At 40.8% G+C, this 22,676-nt stretch overlaps 1 protein-coding gene across 1 annotated transcript in view; it reads right to left on the bottom strand.

The window, feature by feature from the left end:
- dbpa (D site albumin promoter binding protein a) overlaps positions 1-19,483 on the bottom strand; it is a 41,144-nt gene extending 21,661 nt beyond the window's left edge. The window contains exons 1-4 of the mRNA XM_082520431.1: positions 18,351-19,483; positions 17,978-18,243; positions 11,447-11,715; positions 9,714-9,912 (exon numbers count right to left, since the gene is read on the bottom strand). Of these exons, the coding sequence (XP_082376557.1) occupies positions 9,714-9,912; positions 11,447-11,715; positions 17,978-18,243; positions 18,351-18,370 (754 nt within the window). The 5' untranslated portion in view covers positions 18,371-19,483. The remainder of the gene's footprint in view (positions 1-9,713; positions 9,913-11,446; positions 11,716-17,977; positions 18,244-18,350) is intronic.
- Between the last annotated feature and the right edge of the window lie 3,193 nt (positions 19,484-22,676).

The raw sequence follows: 22,676 nt of genomic DNA, 5'->3' as shown, positions 1-22,676 counted from the left end.
CTTCCTTCCCTTTCAGAACTTTTAACATGAGTTACTGCATCGAGTTACAAAAAACTGCAGCACAGCGGTAATTTAGAAATAATGGCTTCATCACATAAGCTGATTTCTCTCATGTAAAATGCGCCACTCAGGTTGAATCTCATCAGCGTGGTTGTTTTAAGTTTGACAAAAAATAATATCCATCCAGTCAATTTCTCCAAGCTTATAAGGAGAGAGTGCAGCTTACTGGTGCCATCCTCCACAACAATCCCAGTTTCTCATGTGGCCCCTTGGGAAAGTTAATTCCCCACCCCTGATCCAGCTTCTACTGCTTATGCCTGACTAACACCTACAGCTTTTCCAGAGGACACAAGTTTTTCCAGCCTTGTTAATAGACATAATCACTCCAGTGTGTCCTTTGCCTTTCCCGGGGTCTTCTCCTTACTCTGAAGGTATTTTACACCAAATGCATTTCACCTCTTGCTACTTTTGCAAATATAGCCAGTGTTTCTGGTCCATTTCACATCTGCCAAATACTCTGCTCTGACAGCCAATGGGATTGCTGTTTCCTTCCATAGCACGATCAATAGCTGGAATTATGTAACAGAAGCATTCATCAGAGGGACAGCTCAGGTTGAGTAGTTTGGACACACAGTTAGAGAGGCGAGGCTGAGATGGTCTGAGCATGTGCAGAGGAGGGATAGCACATACACTGGAATACATTAGACAAAGGACAGTGGATATGGAACTGCCAGGATGGAGGAAACCGGGAACTCCTCAGAGGAGCATCATGAATGTGGTGAAAGAGGATGTGTGGCAGAGGAGGATGTCTGGGATAGAGTGAGATTGAGGAAGATGATAAACGATGGAAACCCTAAAAGGAACGACTACAGGAAGAAGAAGAAATTTTCAGAACTTACACCAAAGTCTGACAGTTTTCCTTTTTTTCTTCAAGAATCAAACATCACTCTGCACACAAACATGGACAACAAGCTTATCCTCGATTTCTGACTCCCAGTGGATTCAACATAGTCGACAGTCTATGGTAGAATCTCAACTGATTCAACTAAATTATTTGGGAAAATCAAATAGTTTTCAATTGGTACAGATCTGTATGCGCGTCCAGTTACCTTTCAGAGGAAGATAATTTCCTTATTCCCTCAGTCACTACCAACAGCCAAATGTAGGGAACCAAATCAGGTGGGATAGTCACCTTCACACCCAGCTCGCTCTTCATAGCCGACTGCAGCTGCAGTCCAGTGCTCCTCCATGTCTCACCACCTTATTGTGCTGGAGAAGGTGTCAGGCCACCTTGCACTTGACAGAGCAACACTGAGCATGTGAAATGGTGAGGGGCTGTACTAAATGTAATTCTACTTATGTCTATTGATTAGAAAAACAGGACTGAATACTCAGGTTGTTGGCAAGCACCTAAGACCACCCACCCATGGGCCCCAGAGGGTCTGATCCTGAGAGCAGAGGCCAAAACTGGCTTCAGAGCAGTGATTCTCAATTTCCTGGACCAAAAGTACAAAAACACCCTACTTTTTTTAAAATCAGCCATCAACAGCACAAAAGAGCCCCAGTTTTATTTTACAAAAATCACAGTTTGGCATGATAACATCAGCTGAACCTTCCATTTAATTTCCAAAGAAAAATCATATTCCCTCAACTTAGTTCCACTCCATATTTTTCAAAGTCATTCACTCCCACCTACAGTGGAAAAGGAAAAAAAAACATTCCGACTGTCAACAGCGCCACAAATATCCAGCATCGGCTCTACGTTCAACAACATCACATGGTCCTCATCAGAGGACGGTATTTGTTCAACTGTCGACGCCTTCAGCTGCAGCGCTTTGAGGAATTTTCAGAAGTGCATGTGTTGGCTTAAAGCCGCCGAGCTTTAATGTGAACAGATCCAAACTCCATCTGCTGATGAAGACTCGGCGATGAGGTTAAAAGCTAAAGAAAAGCCTTCAGCTAGGATTCATCATCCATCCATTAACTATACCTGCTTATCTTTTAGAAGAGAGCTTCTCTCTGATCCACCACTCTCTGTATAGTGGTGCCTTATTTCAGTATTAAAAACACCCTGAAATAGGTACCACACTGACTTGTGAGGCCATGCACAGTGATTGAGCAGTGCCTCATTTGGGTTAATTTTACGTTATTACGCACAGTAAGAGAAATTTGAAGGCAACTACCCATCTAATAAATAGAGTTCTACTGCGTTTCCACATAAGGATGAAGCATAATTAAATGTAGACTCCTCAAACTTCAAGTCTAGTCCACAAATAAATCAAATCAAATCAAAGTTGCCAGTTTAGGTGCTAGCTTATTTGCCTGTTTAAGTTTCTTTAGATGCATTAAAGCCATATTCCCATGTTTGCTTTTATCTGCACTTCCCACTCAAGCTTCACCACTTCTGCTTTCAGTGTTGCTCTCCTCATGCGTCCGTCTGTCTGTCTGTCAGCAGGATTTAAAAACTGAACAGATTCCCATGAAGTCTGGTTGACAGATCAGCCTCAGGCAAAAGAACATCTGATTAGATGTGGGTGGTTATTCTGATTTTCATCTTCACATTTCTTCCCAAGCGTCTCGTGTTATCCTTCCTCCACGTGTGTTAAACTGTCTGTTGTGACAAGTTGACATCAGCGAGTCAGATGTTTATTTGTCAAAATTCTCAAAAGCAAAAAAGTTCATTACAAAACACCTTAGCTGAGAAAACATGTGCGCTAGACGCTTTCGCGTTGCAGTTCAACAAGTTCATGCATCTTCAGAGTGAACTGACCTGGAAGTGTTGAAGTAAAGCTGCAGCCTGATTTAAAATACAAGCAAAGGTGAGTCATGATTATTTACTTGAAGCTATGAGGCAAAGGACAGCTCTTTAAACAGAAAAAAAGGCGGAGCAGCACTGCAGCATGATAAGTACCCTGGTGGTCTGTCTTTCACTTCTTATAGTTTTTTTCTAATAATTGCACTGAAATGAGAATTTCCTGCTTTTGTGAAGCATCAGCCATGAGTGGAAATCAGAATCACACTGCAGGCATTAAATCAAGGTTGAAGTAGACCTATTCTCTGAGCCGCCACATAAAATATACATCTCCATCCATATCTCAGTTTCTCTGAGTCTGATTCGTTTCATAAACCTAAGCTAGTGAGGTACCCGTGCAGAGGACATTTGCAGACGTCCTGTAAACATGCAGGTAGTTATTAAGGTTTTGAACAGCAGACGGCTACAGGAATGCACTTGCTGATTGGGTGATTTTCTCAGCCAAACATGCCAAACAGGAAAACTGTGGGTTGTTACATTCATCCAAACAGCATGAGTGAGTGATTGAAGTCATTTATCACAGGAGACAGAAGACAATAAATAAATACAACCAGCGCCCCCACCTTCCTGAGAACCCATCATATTTCATTTTCTATGTAACACTATGATTTCTACATAATGAGGAGAACTCTATTTTCTTTTGCTTTCATTTTAAACACTGAAACAAACCAATTGGACAAAAATACTGTTTCCACCACAAACATAATAAAGCCTTAAAGGACACGATCAAAGGCTTTCCTCCTTCAGCAGCTGAACTGTGAGGCGTCCCCAGAGGACCATGTGCACAGCAAACTATGGTGATTTCTTGCAACTACACAAAATCAAGTGGAAGTCAGTTAAACCTAACAATCACAGTTTTATTCAGAAGAATTTGTTCTTTTCTTTCGTTCTTTTTTTGGGGAAGGAAGATGGCGATAGACATCAAAATGCTGTTTGGTCTTGCTCCGAGGCTCAGCTGAGGCTCAGCGGACGGTTTTCAGGCTAAGATCTCGAATCAAAAAATGAGCCTGCGAGATTTGAGGCTGATTTTAGGGAGGAGATGAAATAAACAACATTGCATTCTGGAGCTTAATTGTGTCCACGTCCCACAGTTTCCTGATCACAGGTGCAGTTTTATGTGTGCCACAAAGAACCCCAGTATGAATATTTCGGATTTACAGCATTTTAAAGAGGAAACAGGTGAAAAATGTCACCAGAGCTGCTTGTAAAACCCCAGCTGTATCCATATTTTTGTGTTTTCCCCTCCCTCTGAACTGTTCTCCTTTTTGCCCAGAATGAATTAAAATCAAAGTAAAACATGTGCATGTGGATGAGATTATTATTTCCAGTCTATTTTCCATCTATTTCTCTTGCTGATTCTCTCTCCCCCTCTCTTTGCAGCTCTGTAGTAATACTTCAGCTCCACAACAACCTCAGGGATTTCTGGATGGATGCATCATCCTCAACCCAGTCACGTGTTTATAATTCAGAATAAAAAGCACGAACACACACACACACACACACACACACACACACACACACACACACACACACACAAATAGATGAAAGCATATTCACATTAAAGCCCACATAGTTGCATGCAAATGCCAAAACAGACGGCATTCTCATATGCATGTGTGAAGCTCAGCATACTGTACATACACACACCAAAAGGTGGAAAGACTAAAGGCATGCATGTACACACACACACACACACTAATGGTGTGTATTCATAGACTCGCACAGAAGCACTCAGGGCAGATATGAAGATTTGCAGCAGTGGTTTTCTCTCCTCTGTAGCTGCAGCTCTATCCTGGCTGAACCTTGTGAATCTCTTTCTCTGTATCTCATTTTCCAATTGTTCTCTCTCACAGTATCTGCAGCTTGTTTGCACAGAGAAACATCTCCTGTCTTATTGTTTATGACTCAGAATGAAAGAACAAACACAATGTCCCAGGCAGATTTCTGAGAATCTGATCCTGCTGGGCACCTCATCGCTCTGTTTTCCCCTCTTTCCTGTATCCAAACCCTCTTTCTGCATACTCAGAGCATTCGATTCTAGTATAAATAAAACACGGGGGGAAGCTACGCAACCTTCCCTCAAAATGATCTGATCATGGCGGCATTTTCTAAACAAAAGGGAACGTGAGGAGCAGTACCCGATATGAGCAAATTCAAACCTCGCAACGCCCACAGGTGGGTCCAATGTTTTCAGATTCACTGTTCAGACCTGCAGAATATTATTTTTAAATTCTCTGGGAGCTGACATTATGTGTCAGGCTGAATTCTGAGTGCATGGTAATAAAAGTGATGCAAAGCTTCAATGAGCAGCTGCAACAAGCTGATAGAAAATATATGAGATACTGTCATAAAGTGTGTGGGAGAACGATTTCATTTCCTCCCAAATATATATACTGTGTTTTCCATCCTTTTTGTTCACTCCAGTTAACTCTCTGCACTTTGTATCGAATACAAAAGCAATCAGCGAGTGTATTCACAGAAGAACATGAAGAGGGTTAAACAGGCATGTTTGGACAGCTTCAAATCTCATTATGTGTTAAGGTAATTTCATTTTTATCCTATGTAGTTGTGCATGTGCATCAGTAGTTAGCTAGGTTTTTTAAGGCTGGGCTATTTAAAAAATAGCCACTGTGCTTGGCTATAAGTTTGTAAAGCCCCATCCATTTAGAATTTGAGCTCCAACCACCTTGGTTTTTGAGTGTATTTGGACAAGAGAGTGGAGTGAAAAGATAACAGCTAATGCTAACAGTGTGCTGGGCAGATCGTTCAGGAGAGTAAGACAAGGATTATAAAGCTAGAGGTCACGAGTTTGAAATTCCATCATGGTGGCTTAGCTTTTCATGAGCTCCACAAGGTTAATTTTCTGCTGCTGTAACTAATAAAAGCAGTGTTGCATCTGTGTGGGTAAAATGTAGCAACTTCCTGTAAAATGAATGAAATTGTCCAGATAAATATGAATGTTAAATAAAGTCTCTGTGTTATCCACCAGTCAAGAACACAGCATCTTTGTCCTGTGTTTGTGTGTGCTGCTCCCACACCAGACACAACTAGCAAGTAAGTGGACTCAACATTGTCACATAGTGACGCATTTTCTTTCACTTGAAATTTGCTTGTAGTTTTCTCTGGATTAAAAGAAACCAAGCCATGAAAAAGCTACAAAATTACAAACTGTGAAAATACCTTTAAGCACCCCAAAAGCTGTATAATCTGTCTGATTATTGCATTTGAAATTCACCAAAAGGCACGAACACCACAAATGTGGTCGAGAGAACCATTTCAATGATCCAAGAACGTCTTATTTAAACCCTTAACAAAGTTCAAATTTGTGACTGAGAAAAAAAATACCTGTACAAGAATGAAGGAGGAAATCTTACATACACAGCTACATTTTAAAGCAGGCTGTAAACAGGTTTGTTTCTGCTGACATTTTAAAATGGGAGTCTATGGGGACTGACTCGCTTTTACAGTCAGCCTCAAGTGGACAAAAGAGGAACTGCAGTTATTTGCACATCTGAATCTTTAGCTCTGAAAAGTTGTGATTTTAAACATAAACACTGGTTCAGAGGATTATGTGTAATGTGAAGGAGATGAACCTGCAAATAATAACCATGCGTTTCAGCTACAAAACATTTTAGCATCTTTGAGCTCATTGTTTTGGTATAATTATTACATCATCGTTACTGTGGTTACAGCTAATATTAGAGCTGTTTTCATCCACTGTAGGCAGAGACAAAAACAAAAATTTAGCTGCAAGCTGTGAACAACTGGCTTTTGAAAACAGTGGAGTTAAGCAGATAAAGAGGCAGATATTTCCCCCAGGAGCTGTAGACCACAGAGGAGCTAAAAGAAGAGTGAGTAGTGGACTTACATTAATATGGTGTACAGAAATGCATCTTCAAATGAAAGCTAATGCTGCTCTGTATCACCTGGATGTACAAATAAACAACTGTTTGGTGATATGTCATATTCATACCCATCTACAAAGCTTATAGATTATGGAGCAAGAGCAAAGAAAGAGACTATGCTGGCATATGGTATAAACGCATTGAGTTAAAGCCTTAAGTCTTCTTGATACAGCAGACACATGAGAGATTGTTATATGACTGTGCTTGGCCTTTGCAGAAGAGCATTTATGCATATTTTTAGGTACAGATATGGCAAACCGTCCAATCCACAGGGTGCTGTATGCAAAGACGAAGACAAACACTTTTTGCCTTCATTTATGATCTCACAGATTAGACCCAGCTTCGCTCTTTGTCTAACCGGTGACATTTTGACGACAAGACGAAGCTTCACAAATGAGTAAAAAAATGCTAAAATAATTGTAGCATAGATAACACAAACAAAATTAGGCTCTCTTGTTCCGTCTCCACACATCTTAACATGCTCATACAATCATTATCGTATAATGCCTGAACGTTTACAAAGAATGTGGCAGTCTGTTGTCAATAAATCACCACAAAATTAGCTGTGATGAATCACTGGATGGCTCGCGGGACAAAAAAACATGACGGTCAGCGTTAGAAAGAATGGCTTTGTGGTTTCAATTAGTCAAAACTGGAAGTTGTCAGGCTTGTGAAATCTCAAAAAGGAAAGCGAAAAAAAGAAAAAGACAGATGGACAGAAAGGTTGTTCTGATGTTCTGGCAGTTCTGGTTCACATCAAATGCAGCAGAGAGAGGAAACAATAAATTATGAATATATAACGGATGATAACAGCCTGGTGGAGAGAACCGAGGAGGGCCAGAGAACAGGGTGTCAGCCATTCATCGCGCTGAGATATAATTAGAGAGAATCCTGATCTGGTTATTGTTAGAGGCACCGAACGCTTGAGTTGTGCGAGTTAATATAATGCATTGTGGGCCTCGATGCTCATTAGTGCCAGATCACATCGAGGCCTCTTGCACATACAGCTTCATATATGTCTGAAGGCATTAGTTGCAGCACAAATGCTGCCTTCTCACATGAAGATGTTTTAAACTCACTGCAGAAAAAGAAAAGCTTGCTCATTTTTAAGATTGTTATGAATCTTTTTAATGATTAACAATCTTAAAAATATATATTTTTAAATATTTCCCCTTATAACCTCATTCTTACGGAGCCCCGCAGGGGACATGGGAGAAAAAAAATTAAGACGGACTTTTGCGAGATCTCGCAAAGGTTTTGCGAGATCTCGCAAAACAAACTCGGGATCTCGCAAAAGTTTTGGCTGCATTCGTCGGACGCCGGCTCGAAGCCGACCGGGAGGTCGAGGCACGATGTGCCAGGAAAGCGGTGTTCCTCCCGGCTGTAGTAGGTCTCGACCTACCGTTAGCTTCGAGCTAACAGGAGGTCGAAGGCCGAAGAATGCAGCCAAAACTTTTGCGAGATCCCGAGTTTGTTTTGCGAGATCCCGTGTTCGTTTTGCGAGATCCTGAGTTTGTTTTGCGAGATCTCGCAAAAGTCCGTCTTAATTTTTTTTTTCTCCCATGTCCCCTGCGGGGCTCCATACATTCTGGTTAGTAGTATTTTGACTGGTAGTTTAAGTAAATAACCTCTGGACAACATATTAATTTGTGAAAATTGGTAAAAAAAATAAATAAATAAAATATGACTTTCTTAGTCATGAAAATCATCCATCCAGAGGTAATGAAAGTCTCCCTTTTTCTGACCAGGAGGGCAAAATTCAGCTAACCATTATACATGGTAAACAATATCTGACAAGCTAAATAGACTAAAAAATAAAATAAAATAAAATAAAAGAGCTAAATGGATTAACAAGCAGCTTGCCAAAAATTGCAATACCTCTAGTGGCCACTTGAGGCAGGCTCCAAAGCAAGCCAGTCCTCATGGACACCCACGATAAAAAGTCCTGCTTTACAACAGAAGTAAAAATGTTTGCAGCCAGGTGGAAAATGCTTTTAGTGTCTGTGGATGGTGTTTGGCCTTCATAACAACTGTACAAGGGTTGAAATTTTGAAATTTCAACCTTTAAGTTTTTTCCAGACTTAACATTAGGAACAGGGTTGACCCTTAACTGCAGCTCTGAACAGTTTGTCATGCCTTTTGAAGCATTTTAATGCAATTATCTTCAAAATTACATGACTTGATATCTGGTTAATTTTTCACAACAGCTGATTCAAGAAGTCTGCTCTCTAGCTGTGGCTCATTAGATAATAGTATGTTATTAGTATGTTATTTAATTAGTAACATAATTAGTAACTTAATTATATCTAATTAGTAGCTTTAAATTTCGGTGATTTTACTCCCATTGACACCTTTGTTGTGATTTGGCGCTATATAAATAAAATTGAATTGAATTGAACATCGAGCACCTAGCCATGCAATCTGCCTTTATAAACATTTGTGAAAGAAAGAGCCGAGCTCACTGGATTTGAACTGGTACTGTAAGACTCCACTGTTACAACAAGTCAGTTTGTGAACATTTCTTTCCTTCTAGATTATAAATGATCAACTCGTACTGCTATTATTGCAAAGTGGAAGCATTTAGAAGCACAACAACTCAGCCATGAAGTGGCAGACCTCAAAGTTACAGAGCTACTGAGTGCTGAGATAGCTGAGATAGTGCTGAACTAGCAGGCAGCATTATATTAATTTCCCATAATGCCCATTTTAATGGGTCAAAAATGTATAAAACTGCTCAGCAGCAACATCACATTCAATAAAACTGTGTTATAGATGAGCCTGTAAATAACTTTGTAGCTCATTTTTCAATAATGTCACAGAAACTACTTTCCAAGGACCAACTGAGAACCTTCAAATGTCTATTTTATGCCTGACCACAACAAACAAAACCACAAAATATTCAGTTTACCATCACACTATAAAAAATAAATAACATACAATTCTCACACAAGAATTAACTAAATGTAAGGACTGTTTTAAAATTCCCAATCACTCACCATGTAGACACTCAGGTCCTCCCATCATGCTTTGCTGCTGTTGAGGTGGTGGCGGCTGTGGTTGTGGTTGGACGGTCTCCAGTCCAAGCAGTGAAGAAGAAGAGGATGAGGAGGACATGGAGGAGGAAGAGGAGGAGCAGGGCGGAGGAGAGGTGGGAGGACACTGAGAACTCTGGTTAGGCACCGCAGACTGGGAGCTCTGGGAGGAGAACACAAACAAAAGCAGAAATTGTAATCAGAAGAAATTTGGCTTAAAGCGGGAGGAGCTAAAACAGCTTGTGTCAAATAGAAGATGAACAGAGGTGCTACACAAATACACAGGATAAGATGAATGTGAAATGAAAGTATGTGATATGAAAGTACTATTTTCAATGATGAATCATGCAGTGCTGCTCCAGCAGTGTCCAGGAATGGTTCTTTTGAAATCTCATTAGTGCTTTAAGGATTTCTTCAAATTAAAATAGTTCATTAGCTTATAACAGAGCAATGGCAGTATAAGGTTAGCTTAAAGTCCAAAGATTAATCTCACAGTGTAGTGCATGGCCCTGTGATCGTGACTTATTCACAATTCAGAAGAAACAATGGGACTGATAGACATTAGCCAGCAAACTAAGCAGCTAGCAAGCTGTGCAGAGAAAGGTTAAAGGTGCGCTTACATCATGCCAGCATGATTTCAACTTTAAAATCATGCTTCATATTTGAACTATTCATTAATTATCTGAATTACAAAGTGTGTCCAAACGCTCACAGCAGGATCTTTTCCTACTTTTACATTGCATTTCAATATTTTTTACATTCCTTGCTAGTCTGTTGGACTGTTTCTATGTTATTCCAGTAGAGTTCTAATATATTACAAGGTTTAAGAAAAATGCTCTACAGATGCCACAGAAAGCAGAGATGATGTCGCTCTTTACATGATGTATTTTATTTCGCTCATTCCTCCTTTGGATGCAGCCGCAGGCTGTGAGCAGCTGCAGCTGCTAGTGAATCCGTGGCTATAATATGGTTACTGCTCAGACTATTGCAAATTCAAATAAGAAGAGGTGGATGGCAATGCATGCAGAGCCTGCACTGCAAGTGAACACTGCGAGTAGCTAAAAAATAAATAAACGGGAAAGCGTACATAGTTTTAAAAAAACATAACCGTTGAAATCTCCAAAAAACATCTGAATTGCAGTTAATTGACTTCCAGTGATCGTAGTGAAGGTCGTTTCAGTTTATCAACACAAGTCTCTGCAGTTCCCACCAGAATGAGTTGCAGAACGCCAAAGATGTTTTTCAGGTAAAAAAAAATATATGATAAGAGTAGTGAGAGACTGAACTGCTCCATTTGCCACCTTGGCTGCTGACAACAAATTAACACTGAAGGGTTACAGCGAGCTAAGAATGTTTATCTTGAAACTGAAGCCGCATTGTAACAAGAGCATTTCCACCTTATTAAAAAATCCTGGAAACACTCCTGCACTGCAAGCATTGAAGAATCAGCTGGCTCCTTTTGTGACAATGAAGACTAAACGATGACTGGCCAGATAACTGGTAAACTAGCACAGTTTAGCATTAGCTCACTCATCTGAGGTTTTCTCTTGAGGAAATGATGATGTTCCTGCAACTGTTTCATTAACATCTGTGCTGAATAAACATTAAATTGTCTTCTTCCACTATAACGTCTTTTGGTTTGGCAAAATTGAGGTATGATTCATAAACCTGTGGTTTTTGATCTCCATCTATTTTACCTGTGAGGGGATCTGGGCAGTAGCAGAGCTGGGCCCATTGCTGTGCATCCCCATCCCATTCTCAGTCAGGAACTCCTCCAAGTCCATGTACTGCAGCTGGAACAGGCCTCCATCACACGGCAGGGTCCTCTCCCACAGCAGCGGGCCCAGGAAGGCTGACTGTGAGTTGGGTCGCAGTGCGCCAGAGCCCGGGGTTCCTCCCACCCCATTTGCTCCACCGGCACTGACACCCAGAGAGTCTTCATCGGAGTCCAGAGGCTTGTCTTTGTCTGAAGAGAGAAGAGAGTGAGATATCTTCCATTAAGCTGCTAACATTAGTTCTGTTGTTTCGTCTGCTCTGACTAAAGTATGCAATGAAACTCATTCATCCTTCTTTTTCAAGTGTTTGCAACGATAACTCATATTCGTTCAGCATCAGACAACAAACATTTTCAGTGTTTTCTTTCAAAAATGGCTCAAACTACAAAACCCTAAAGTTCTCATCCACATATTTATGTAGTTTAATTGCAGTCCTTTGGTGGAATCTGTATCACAAAGAACTCTATATATTAGACACCTAAAAACTTATCTGTGCATGTGCTATTTTGCAGATGCACAGATAGGTTTGTGCATCTGCACAAACTTATTATGTTCTTCCCATGATGACTCAGCAATGGCAATAGAGCTCAGGACCCCTAAGCATCGTTTTTACTAGTGCAGCTGTGAAGGTTCATAACCTAAAACACTGCTTTCAGTTCCTTAATGTAAGCAAACAAGAATCTGGGAAACTACTGGTTTTTCCTTTGGGGGACTCTGACAGATTTTCTGGATTTCCACTGTCGCTAGCAGATGTTCAGGCCACATCTTCTATTTCTATCTGCCAGACATTGTTTGTGAATGCAGATGAATCTTTAGAAAAACACTGAATCGTCATCATGCATTGGTTATTCAATGCAATTCAGTAATTACCAGCCCTCTTTTGTTCGCCACATAGACCTTTTAAATGCATACAACCAAAGCCTGCTCAAATATGTCTGGTCAATCGGACTACAAAAAGTCTCCGAACAAAACCCAGGAAACTTCCCAGAACACAAAACACAATCGAGGTTAACCTCCTGCCAGCCACTGTATCACTGACAAACCACTGAGGGGTAGGGTTAGGCTGTACTTCAGCTACGTGTTTTTAAAGACTAATTTCAGAAACTAGACAACATTATCTTCCATGCATTTAACGTCTTTTATATGATTTCCATCTGAGAGGTAAAAGAGGTGAAAACAAATCCATACAGATGGACCACTGGGAGCCTGAACTTAACCCTAACCAAGTCACTGGTGATCGAATGGATGTTAAGAGGTTAATCAAACACAAGTGACAGCAAAAGTAAGCAGAAAACCAACCAAAACTGCAAAATGCAAAAATCCCTAACACCACCCACAGTTTCCTGGTTTAAAGACCCGTCTCTCTCTCTACCATAAGTGGTATCATCCAGTTCAGAGCAACAATGTCACGTGCTCCAGCTGGCAGCTTCTGAGGAAACATCAGAATGGTTTCTTTAAGATAAGAATCGCTTATCCTGAGCTGAACACTGCATCCTAAACAGTTTAACATGGATACAGGTAGTATTAAGGGGTGTCCACACAGGAAGAGACTAGCATGGATGTATCACTGAATGTCAATGTCTGGGAGCGAAAGATAAAGTTGATATGACTGGCTGAAAAACACATGATAGCGTCACCTACACCCCTGGTGACCTGCCGTCAGCTACAAAGCAATGGCTTCATGCTTATTTCAAAAGAATCCTTTGAGAATTTGAAGTAATATCTGATCGATATACAGCCTGAGGTTGGTTTCTTGTGCAATTCAGCTCACTGCGGCTCAAAGAGGATCAGACTGACATGACTTTTGCTTCACAAAGCATGAAAATAATTTTAAAAAGAGAAGCCACACAAGCCAACAAAGATCCAACAAAGGCTTGTGCCACTGCCTGGCACACATGTCCTTATCACCCTATAAAGCACTTAGCCACAATCATTAAAAGGCACCTATAAATAAATTGAGCGACCTTGCACTCTGACCTCATCGTGAAAGTCCGATGGAAAGATTAACCATCAATAAACCATCACCAGAAAAAAAGGGATTGTTAAAAGAACAGGAAATAAAGGGAAGCACTTCATGGAAATATAGACAATGATAGCTTTGTACTCTGCCCCTTTGGTTATATTGTTCAAAAGGATTACATTGCCAAAAGCCCATATTGAGGAAGTGGCACGCTGAAGAATAAAGCCCCATAAAACAGCACTAAAAGAGCATATTTAACAGGGCTGGAATGACACAGAGACAGACTGTGAGTTGTGAAGAAAAGTGAGAGGCTGGAGAGAGTATCAGTGAGGCTGGAAACTTATATTTAAACGGATTAAAGTATATAAAGACGTGAGAGATCACAGCAGTGGATGGACAGATAGGTACTCAGAAGGTGGGAGGAGTAGAAAATAATCTGTCTCTGGCAGTATCTTAATCATCTGGCTGCCAGTGTAGTAAGTTTAGCTACAACCAGAGCACAAAACTCACAATCTTTGCTTTCTGGAGACTGTTTGGTTCTGTAGTTTAAGATGCTTCAAAGCTAATGTTCGTGATTTTAAAATAAAAAGAGCAAAAAAAGAGAGATGCAAAATAAACTTAAGAAGAAGATAAGATAAGATAAGATAAGATAAGATAAGATAAGATAAGATAAGATAGAACTTTATTAATCCCTCGGGTGGGTTCCTCTGGGAAATTCGACTTCCAAAAAAAGCACAGCAACGACCGAAGTTACAGTTACAGAACTGTTATATATATATATATATATACACACACACACACACACACACACACACACACACACACACATATATATAAATACAGAGACAAATATAAATAAAATATACAAAGGGGATAAATAGAATAAATAGGAATAAAAAATAAAAATACAAGTGAATTGCACATTTCAAGTATTGAGTCTATTGCACTGTTGACTATTTACAAAAAGTATTGCACAAGGTATTGTACAGTGAGGTGAAGAGGCACTACAGCTTAGTTGTTCCCCCCTCCTTTGTCCTCCTGTTTCCCCTCCCTCTCCCCTCCAGAGAGGAGTTAAACAGTCTGATGGCGTGTGGGACAAAGGAGTTTTTAAGTCTGTTAGTTCTTGTCTTGGGGAGAAGCAACCTGTCACTGAACAGACTCTTCTGATTGTTTATGGCCGTGTGCAGAGGATGCCCAGCATTGTCCATAATGTCCATCAGTTTCTTTAGTGTCCTTTTCTCTGCCACTGTCACCAGAGTGTCCAGCTTCATGCCGACCACAGAGCTAGCCTTCCTGATCAGTTTCTCCAGCCTATTTGTCCAAGAAGACAAATAAGTGAAGTATCCCAGAAACAACATTCAGGTGGAACATTTGCAGCCTGATTTATGGCTATTCCTTACGTTTGGTGGTGCAATCACCATAGCAACAACAACCAATCACTAACAAGGCAAGCTAAGCGAGTTTTCATCGGCCTGCCTGTTGTGAAATTTGTTCGTAGATAGCGGGCTGATTATTCACCACAATGATCGATTTCTCCAACGTGTTGATGCCAAACTGCAAAAGCAGCCACCTCACGCTCTCTGTATATTTACTTGACCTGATTTGACTAGTCTGTGTGTGTTAGCCCTGTGATAGTCTGGTGACTTGTCCACTGTGTACCCTGCCTCACGCCCTGTGACAGCTGGGATAGGCTGCATGCCAGCACAACTCTGAAGTGGATAAGCAGTTAAGAAAATGAGATGAATGGATGGATGATGTGACTGGTAGCAGTGGTGTCGGTAATTGCAAAGTTGAACTTTTCTCAACTTTTCAGGGCGACCAACGTGAAGGAAAGAACTCACAATTCTATTTGGCGGTACATATTGTCATTCAAAATAAATGAGAATCCGGCCTAAATGCCTCCAGGTCACTTAAATTTTTCCAGGAAAAGCAGCTCCTTTACAGTTAGTTGATTTTGCAACTGATCTAAAGCCGACGGAGAAGCAAATTGGAATGTCCTTTTTCCAAATCTAATCCAAGCTTTAGGGACAGACAAAAGAAAAAAAGTCTTGGGATCAAATTCAATGACTTCTTATACTTTTTTGACAGATATAGGTCAGTAAGTGAGATTGGAGCAGGCCGAGAGCTTCCTAATAAGAAATAAAAGGGCAAAGCAACCAACCAACCTGAGCATACAATATGCAACAATGCATAAGCTTTAAGGTTTGCAGTGACTATCAGGCATTGTGACAGACAGTATCTAGCACATGAAAGCATTGCAAAAACACATAAAGGTGGTAGCAGCAGATCTTTTTCTTGCATTAAAATAAACATGGTATACTCTCAAGTATATACTCAGTTCAGCTGAGTCAAACTAGCCACAGTGTCGAGCAGACACTTCTAAGATATCACAGGAGCTTAAGTGAAGTAATTCAAGTGCAAAGGAAAATGAAAAGATAATCTAAAAGCAACAGAGGGCAAAGTCATTAAAAGACATGGGGAAATCCCTTTTCTGTAAAGCAGCGTGAGGAGGACCAGAGGGCGAATGGATGGGAGGAATAAGTGGAAGTGACACAGCTTAATCAAAGTGACACTTTGAACTCAAGTGGACAAGTCATTAAAATCTGACAGACTGCGAACTGACCCGCAGCACAGCAGAGAGGAGAGGAAACGTGGCAGTGGAGGCTTGGAAGAAGAGATGATCCATGCAAATAGGAGTGAAATGTGCAAAAAGAAGAGAGAGAGAGAGAGAGATTTACAAGGGGAGGAAGAGGAGAGGGATGCAAATAAATGGCTTTGGAAAAAAAAATAAGTCTGGGTGATGAGAGTAAAAGATGAAGACAGAGAGGAAGGGAGACAAAAACCTGAGAAAATATAAATCAGCGGAGGGACCGCTGTGTGAAGCGAGTGGAAGACGAGAAGAGAGCAAGACAGGAAAGTGTGAGAGGGAAAACTCAAAGACATGCAATACAGAGAGCGAGAGAGAGAGAGGGAGGGAGATGTGCTAGATAGAGTGGGTGTTTGTGAAGGCGTCAAACAAAGCTAGCCGGGGGGGGGCAAGGCAAAGGGCTGCATTGTGGAAGGGGAACAGCAGCTAAATCAGGGGCAAAAACATCTTCTTTATGCCCCTGAATGCCTCTCCTCTCATTAGGAGGATACTGTACTGAGCTGCTTTCTGACTCCATGGAGAGACTGTCAACTGTGTTCACCATCATCTCCTCCTCCTCTTCCTGCTCCACAGAAAGGAGCTGTAGTGGCACCAAAAAGCCACCAGGGGCCAACAACATGCAGGGAGCCACTGGACAGTGCCATTCCTTTGCCCCCCGACCCCTCTCTGTGAATGTGTGTGTTCAGTTGTATCCACACTCATGAGGCACTGACTCTTGACAACCTTCTGTTCTTGTGAGGACATGTTTTTTATCTCTTCGTGTTAAATAAATGTGTTTTAATTGAGGTTTAACTTAATTTACTGGTACTCAGCGGAAGAGAATCAATGCAAATCGCTGCCTCGCAAGTGTGCGTATGCGTGTGACAGCAGCTGACTGGGAGTTATAATATCCCCACAGCAAGAGAGAGGAAGGAGAAGCAGGCTGGTTAATATTTGTTGTGGCAGCTGGAGGATGGGAAATAACTCAATCCCACTCAGTAACCTTTATTTAAACAAACCAAACGACTGCTGCTTCTGCTGCTTTGGCTGGATTTTTGATGGCATCCACTCCAGATTGTGTTTCTTTTTTTACACCCTCTTCTTCCCTCCTCCTCTTCCTCCTCCTCCTCCTCATCTAGATCATTTCACTTCACCACCACCAAATGCAAAAGGGAAGCGTTTAATATAAAAATGCAGCAGGCCAGAAGGAGGAAAGCTTGCAAAGAAAACAATGTCCATGTGAGTGTGTGTTGGATAAGCAGGGCCTCCTCTGTGTTTTACAATCACACCTACCCACTCAGTCACATGCACACACACACGTTCACACACTCATGAATAATCCCTGTGACATTTCTGCAAAGAATATAAGCTACTGTTTATTGTTTGTTTTTCAAATCAGAGCTGCAGCCCTTTATTTCTTTCAATATCTCTTAATTATCTTCTTCTTCTTTTTTAATCCTCATGACAGCAGCTGGTAATGTGTCCAAAACCCTAATATAATCAGCTTAAAATCAAGCAGCCATTTTTCCACATATGAAAATGTTGGGAACAAAGGCCAAATCTGGCTTTTTCAGTTGAGTAAAGGGATTGAAAACGTGGCCCAATAAGTCCTTAATCACAAATTTACAGATAAATTTTGCAAATGTGTGCGAAAAGCTTTGTAAATAAAGTTTATCTTTACTCTCCTTTAGTACACTTAATGTGGACATTTCCTATATGCATCACACATACATAATACAGGCCTATACTGCGCTTGCAATACAATGAAATTGGCCTCTGTACGGCTGAGGTATTTCCCTAGTGGCCCTTTAAGGAGTTTGTTCCTATTGGATCCCTTACTCACACGGGTACACGTGCCCACACTCACCTTTCATCTCGCAACAGTCCTTGGGGCCTCTCTGGTCTGCCTTGATTGGCACCTGAAGCAGAGACTTCAGGTTGGTCATAGAGGTCAGGTGTCCACCTTGGGGGCCGCTTCCAGCCGGGTTGCTGGCCCCAAACTGAGGGCTTGTGGCCCCGGCAGGGAGATCCGGTGGTAGGAGCTGGGTGAGAGGCCTTGACATAACTTCTCGGGGGGAATAAGAGGAGGAGGACAGGAGGAGGTGAGGGTAGGAGGAAGTGGAGTGGGGCAACCTGCAAGAGACCGTAAGATCAAAATAATCCACTTAGTGATGCTAATTGACGGGCGCGCCTTCAAAAGGTGCGCGGAAAGGTGACGCGTGTGCGCTCAGGGTGTCCACCTGATTGTCGCCAGTCCCATGCAAGAAAATGTGCGAAAGAAAAAAAACGAAACAAAAAAGAAAAAAGAGGGAGGATTTATATCCAAAATGGCACCATGTTGACCGAGTCTAATTCATCCTCCAGGAGTAGCTGTCAGTCGGTTAGTTGGTCGGTCGATCGCTCGGTGAGTCCAGAGGGAGCTATAAACAATATTAAGAGAGCAGAAATAAAGGCAGTAGAAACAGCGGAGTACAGTCGAGTCGCGGCGGTGGGAAGTCTCCAAGACAGAAAAGAGCGAAGAACAAAAAGAGGGGCGAAAAAATGACAAGATGACGGAAATAAAGAGATCCCCCGGAAAAAATAATAATATCCAGTAGTATGAGAGACGGATAGATGGGGCTGATGGCTCTTATTTTCCTCTCTCTCCCTCTCTCTCCCTCTCTGCCAGTCAGCTGGAACCAACACGGGCCGCTCGTGTGACGTCACCGCTCACGGGGGAAAGGCGCTTGGGGGCGTGGATCGTTTGCATACAGCGGCAACGCCCACACAGCCCAATTGACCACGCCTCTCCCTCCCGTGTACTCAGAGTCTCGGCGCTGCATTTATGACTAGTTTAAAATTTGGTAAATGTGAACTTCAAATTATTTTGCTCTTTCTCCTTTGTTTTTTTTCAGGGAAACTGAACAAAACGTTTAATCTCATGACAAAAAATAAGTCCTGTACCCGATGTTGACATTCCCATGCATAATAGTGGTCCTTCTGGTCGTCCAAAAACAAAAAACTATTGGGACTGCAGTCAAGAAATTAAATGAATGTCTATGACTGACAGTTAATGTGGTTACTAATTAAGAAATGTTGAAAATGTTTCTGATTAAACGATCACACAATGTTAAAAATGTTAAAAAGCAAGGATGCAGCTCAAGGATAAATTATATTATTTTGCTATCAGCTTACAATACATGCTAGATTCAAGCTGAACAAAATAAACCAAAAAAAAGGGAAAAACGCAAAACAATTAAGTTAAAGTGCAAACATAAAACATGAAGGCCTAACAATGTAAATGCATAAAATAAAACACAAGCTAAAACGATGGCAGCTAGAAAATATAATATAAAATAAACTTTTATGGAAGAAAATATGTTAAATTTCATAAAAGTATGAAAACAACAGATAAAAAATATGGTAAATGTTATTAAAAAATTAAGCAAAATAACATTTATTTAATAAAAAGAATAAGAAAATAATGTTATAAAAATGTAAAATTACAAGATTACTAAAACGCTACCGCTTCTCGTGAATGCAACACACATTGACACTAAAACGTGACGCCTCCATGAAGTTTCAGCCAATAGCGGCCGCATGTGATAATTCCTGGATGGCCCGTGAACACGCCTCGCCCCGCCCCTCTTCTCTCACGCTGTCACTTAAACAGCGAAAGCAGAGCCCGCCGCGTGTGTGTGTGTACTAAAATGAGATGCAGCTCCTGAAACGTCAGGATGTTTACCTTTTCCACTTCCTTATCTGAGCAATAAGGGAAAATACGATTACTTTTACCCCGAGTTCAAACGCGAACAAACACAAACGGTCTTACCATTTCCTCCACACTAAAAACATATACACGCTATTCTTTTTAACAAAAGAGACACTTAAATAAAGGCCCGCTCTATTATACTGGCAGTACACCGAAACCATTAATTTATAACTGTTTCCTTGAATATTGTGAGTATGTTTTAACTCATACATAAACTTTTTGCTGCGAGGCTTCAAAATAATAGAATAAAAGTCATTGAATTGTCTCAAATCTGATAAAACCACCCGAGGAGCGGCACCTCGTCTGTTTTCTCCCTGTTGGATGTCCCCATCTGACTCTCGCGCTCTCAACAACAAGCACATGGACCCGGCACGCGCCGACTGTTGCCTACCGGCGACTGTGCAGCGCTGCTATTGGCTGAATCTAGGTCACTCGCTGCGGCTCTCAGCGCTCTATTGGCTAAAAATAGGTCACAGTCTCCGCCCACAGATTTCCCCATGCCATGGCCGCGTGAGAGCACGGTTGGAGGGAAGGAGGGGGGTGTTTATGTTTCACTTCTGAAGGATCCATTAAAGATCATATTTACCTTTTCATCGTAAATGTTCCGAAGGCACAGACAAACTAAGGCAAAGTAAACAAAAAATACAGCAAGGACTTCATAAAACAAAGACAACGTTAATAAAACGGATAAACAGCAAATAAACAATAAATGATCCAAAAGCTCTTAATTTTGTTTACACTTTAAAACCATTTTTAGCATTTCAGTGATTTTTTACTACAATGAAGTATTTTTGCTGATTATTAATTATTAATATTTCCGTCATATTTTGAGTGTTTTGTTTTGTATGCTTTTTAGTTACATGTTTGAACTTTTTTCCTATGTTACCAGACAGATAAAGTTGAGTTCTAAATCTACATCAGTGGATTTCATACCAGTCTGTATGAAATTCTTAATTTTTCTTATTCTTCGATCATCTGTCTCTATCTCACCCCACCCCTATAGTTCTCCTCTGTCACACCAGCACATCTGCATGTCCTCCACTAGATCCATGAACCTCCTCTGTGGTCTTTGTCAACACCTTGTTGTCCAGTATTTCCACTATCTCTCCTCTGCACATGTCCGAACCATCTCAGACTCACTTCACTAACTTTGTCTCCAAACCTCTAAAGCTAACTTGTTCTTAACTCCACTTAAGATACCACCTGCAACTTGGCTTCCTGTCTTTAGTGTGAAAGAAGCAAAAACATTTTTATTATCATCTTCTTTTTTATCCAGGCAAAAGTCAAGTTAGCAGACACGTAACAATTAAAAAAAACCATATGTGTGATTTTGGCCTTTAGAAAAGAACCCAAGTGTTTTGGCAAGCATTAAATCATTATAATAAACTACATAAAAAGCGGGCTATAATAATACTATTATTGCTATTAAAGAGCTCTATTCGATGTGAAACATACCTCAAAATACTGGTGTACTTTATTTTGTCTTCTAAAACAAAGTCATTTCTGTTTAAATGTTAGCCATACGCTAGCATTGCAAACCAAACTAGCAGAAGTCATTATTACAACATCCTGTAAATGAACGAAAAATGCAACTGGTTTAAAACGTGACTTCTGCTGCTGTCATTCATGGTTCCTGGAAGCGCCTACACATCTTATGTTATGATGATATAGTGATGTTACACATACATGACAGGAATGTGTGAATAGTAAGAAGCCAAAATAATCTGCCTCACACACAGACACACACAGAGCAGCTGAGTGCGTGCACGCTGGCACGGATCAGCAAAAAGTGTGAAACAACAGCTTGACTCCACTAATGTGTGATCTGAGTTTCATGAGGCGTTTCGAATCAAAATTATTTTCCTCTCATCCCTTCCTCCAACACTTGGGACTCAGCCATGTTTTAAAGGATATTTAAATGCTGCCATCTAGTGACTGGTTGTTGGTATTGCAACAACTTAAAAAAAAACACCCCACTTCCCACTGGTGTTTTTTTAAGGGTTTACACCTAATAATTCATTCTAAGATTTTGTGACGTGCAGAGGATTTGAGAGCGGGAAGATCAGCTGAGTGTGCATGAAAGAGCACACCTGTCTGCGTGTTTCGGGTGTTTAAGGCTAGCTTTGTCACAGCTGTATGTGAGTCGGGTGCTCAGCTTGTGCCAGGCTGTTTTCATAGTGTTTTCTCACAGGCAGCATGAGAGAGATACCACTTCACGGTCCCTGCAGGAAGAAAGTGTGGATAAAAATATCCTTAATCCGCTAATTGTCTAAAACAAACTTTGAGGGGATGGAAGTTTTTTTTGTCTTTGTGCAAGAAACATGATGGACACCCACTTAAGTCCTATGCTGGACCTTGAGCGTGGGGTTAGGGTTATAGCTGAGAAGTTTAATGGCAACTGTGACATATTTACTGCTGGAAAAACAAACTTTAACAGCATGTTTTAAGTTGTGGAATATTACTCTAAAAGAAAAAAGAAGAGGAAAGTTATTTTAGATATATTCACTGTCAGTTATGTAATTTCACTATTGCACATATGAAGTTAATTTAAGATAAAATGCCATACCACAAAGCTTAAATAATCTCTGTTTCTTGAACAACCACAGCTACTAGATCTCAATCCAGCAGTACCTTTGGGATGTATTGGAACTGCAAATTCTCATTGTAGATGTGCAGCTGTGCGATGCTATCATGTTACTGTGGACAAAAAAATCTCTTGAATGTTTCCTTGATGAATCTATGCTATGAAGAATTAAGGCAGTTCTGAAGGCAAAACAAGGGTCCAGCCCAGTACAGTAAAAGTGCAACTAATGAA

The sequence above is a fragment of the Aulonocara stuartgranti genome (genome assembly GCF_965226115.1).
Source record: "Aulonocara stuartgranti genome assembly, chromosome: 22".
Classification (NCBI taxonomy): domain Eukaryota; kingdom Metazoa; phylum Chordata; class Actinopteri; order Cichliformes; family Cichlidae; genus Aulonocara; species Aulonocara stuartgranti.
Note: the sequence above shows the minus strand (reverse complement) of the source record. Positions and strands in the feature narration are given on the sequence as shown.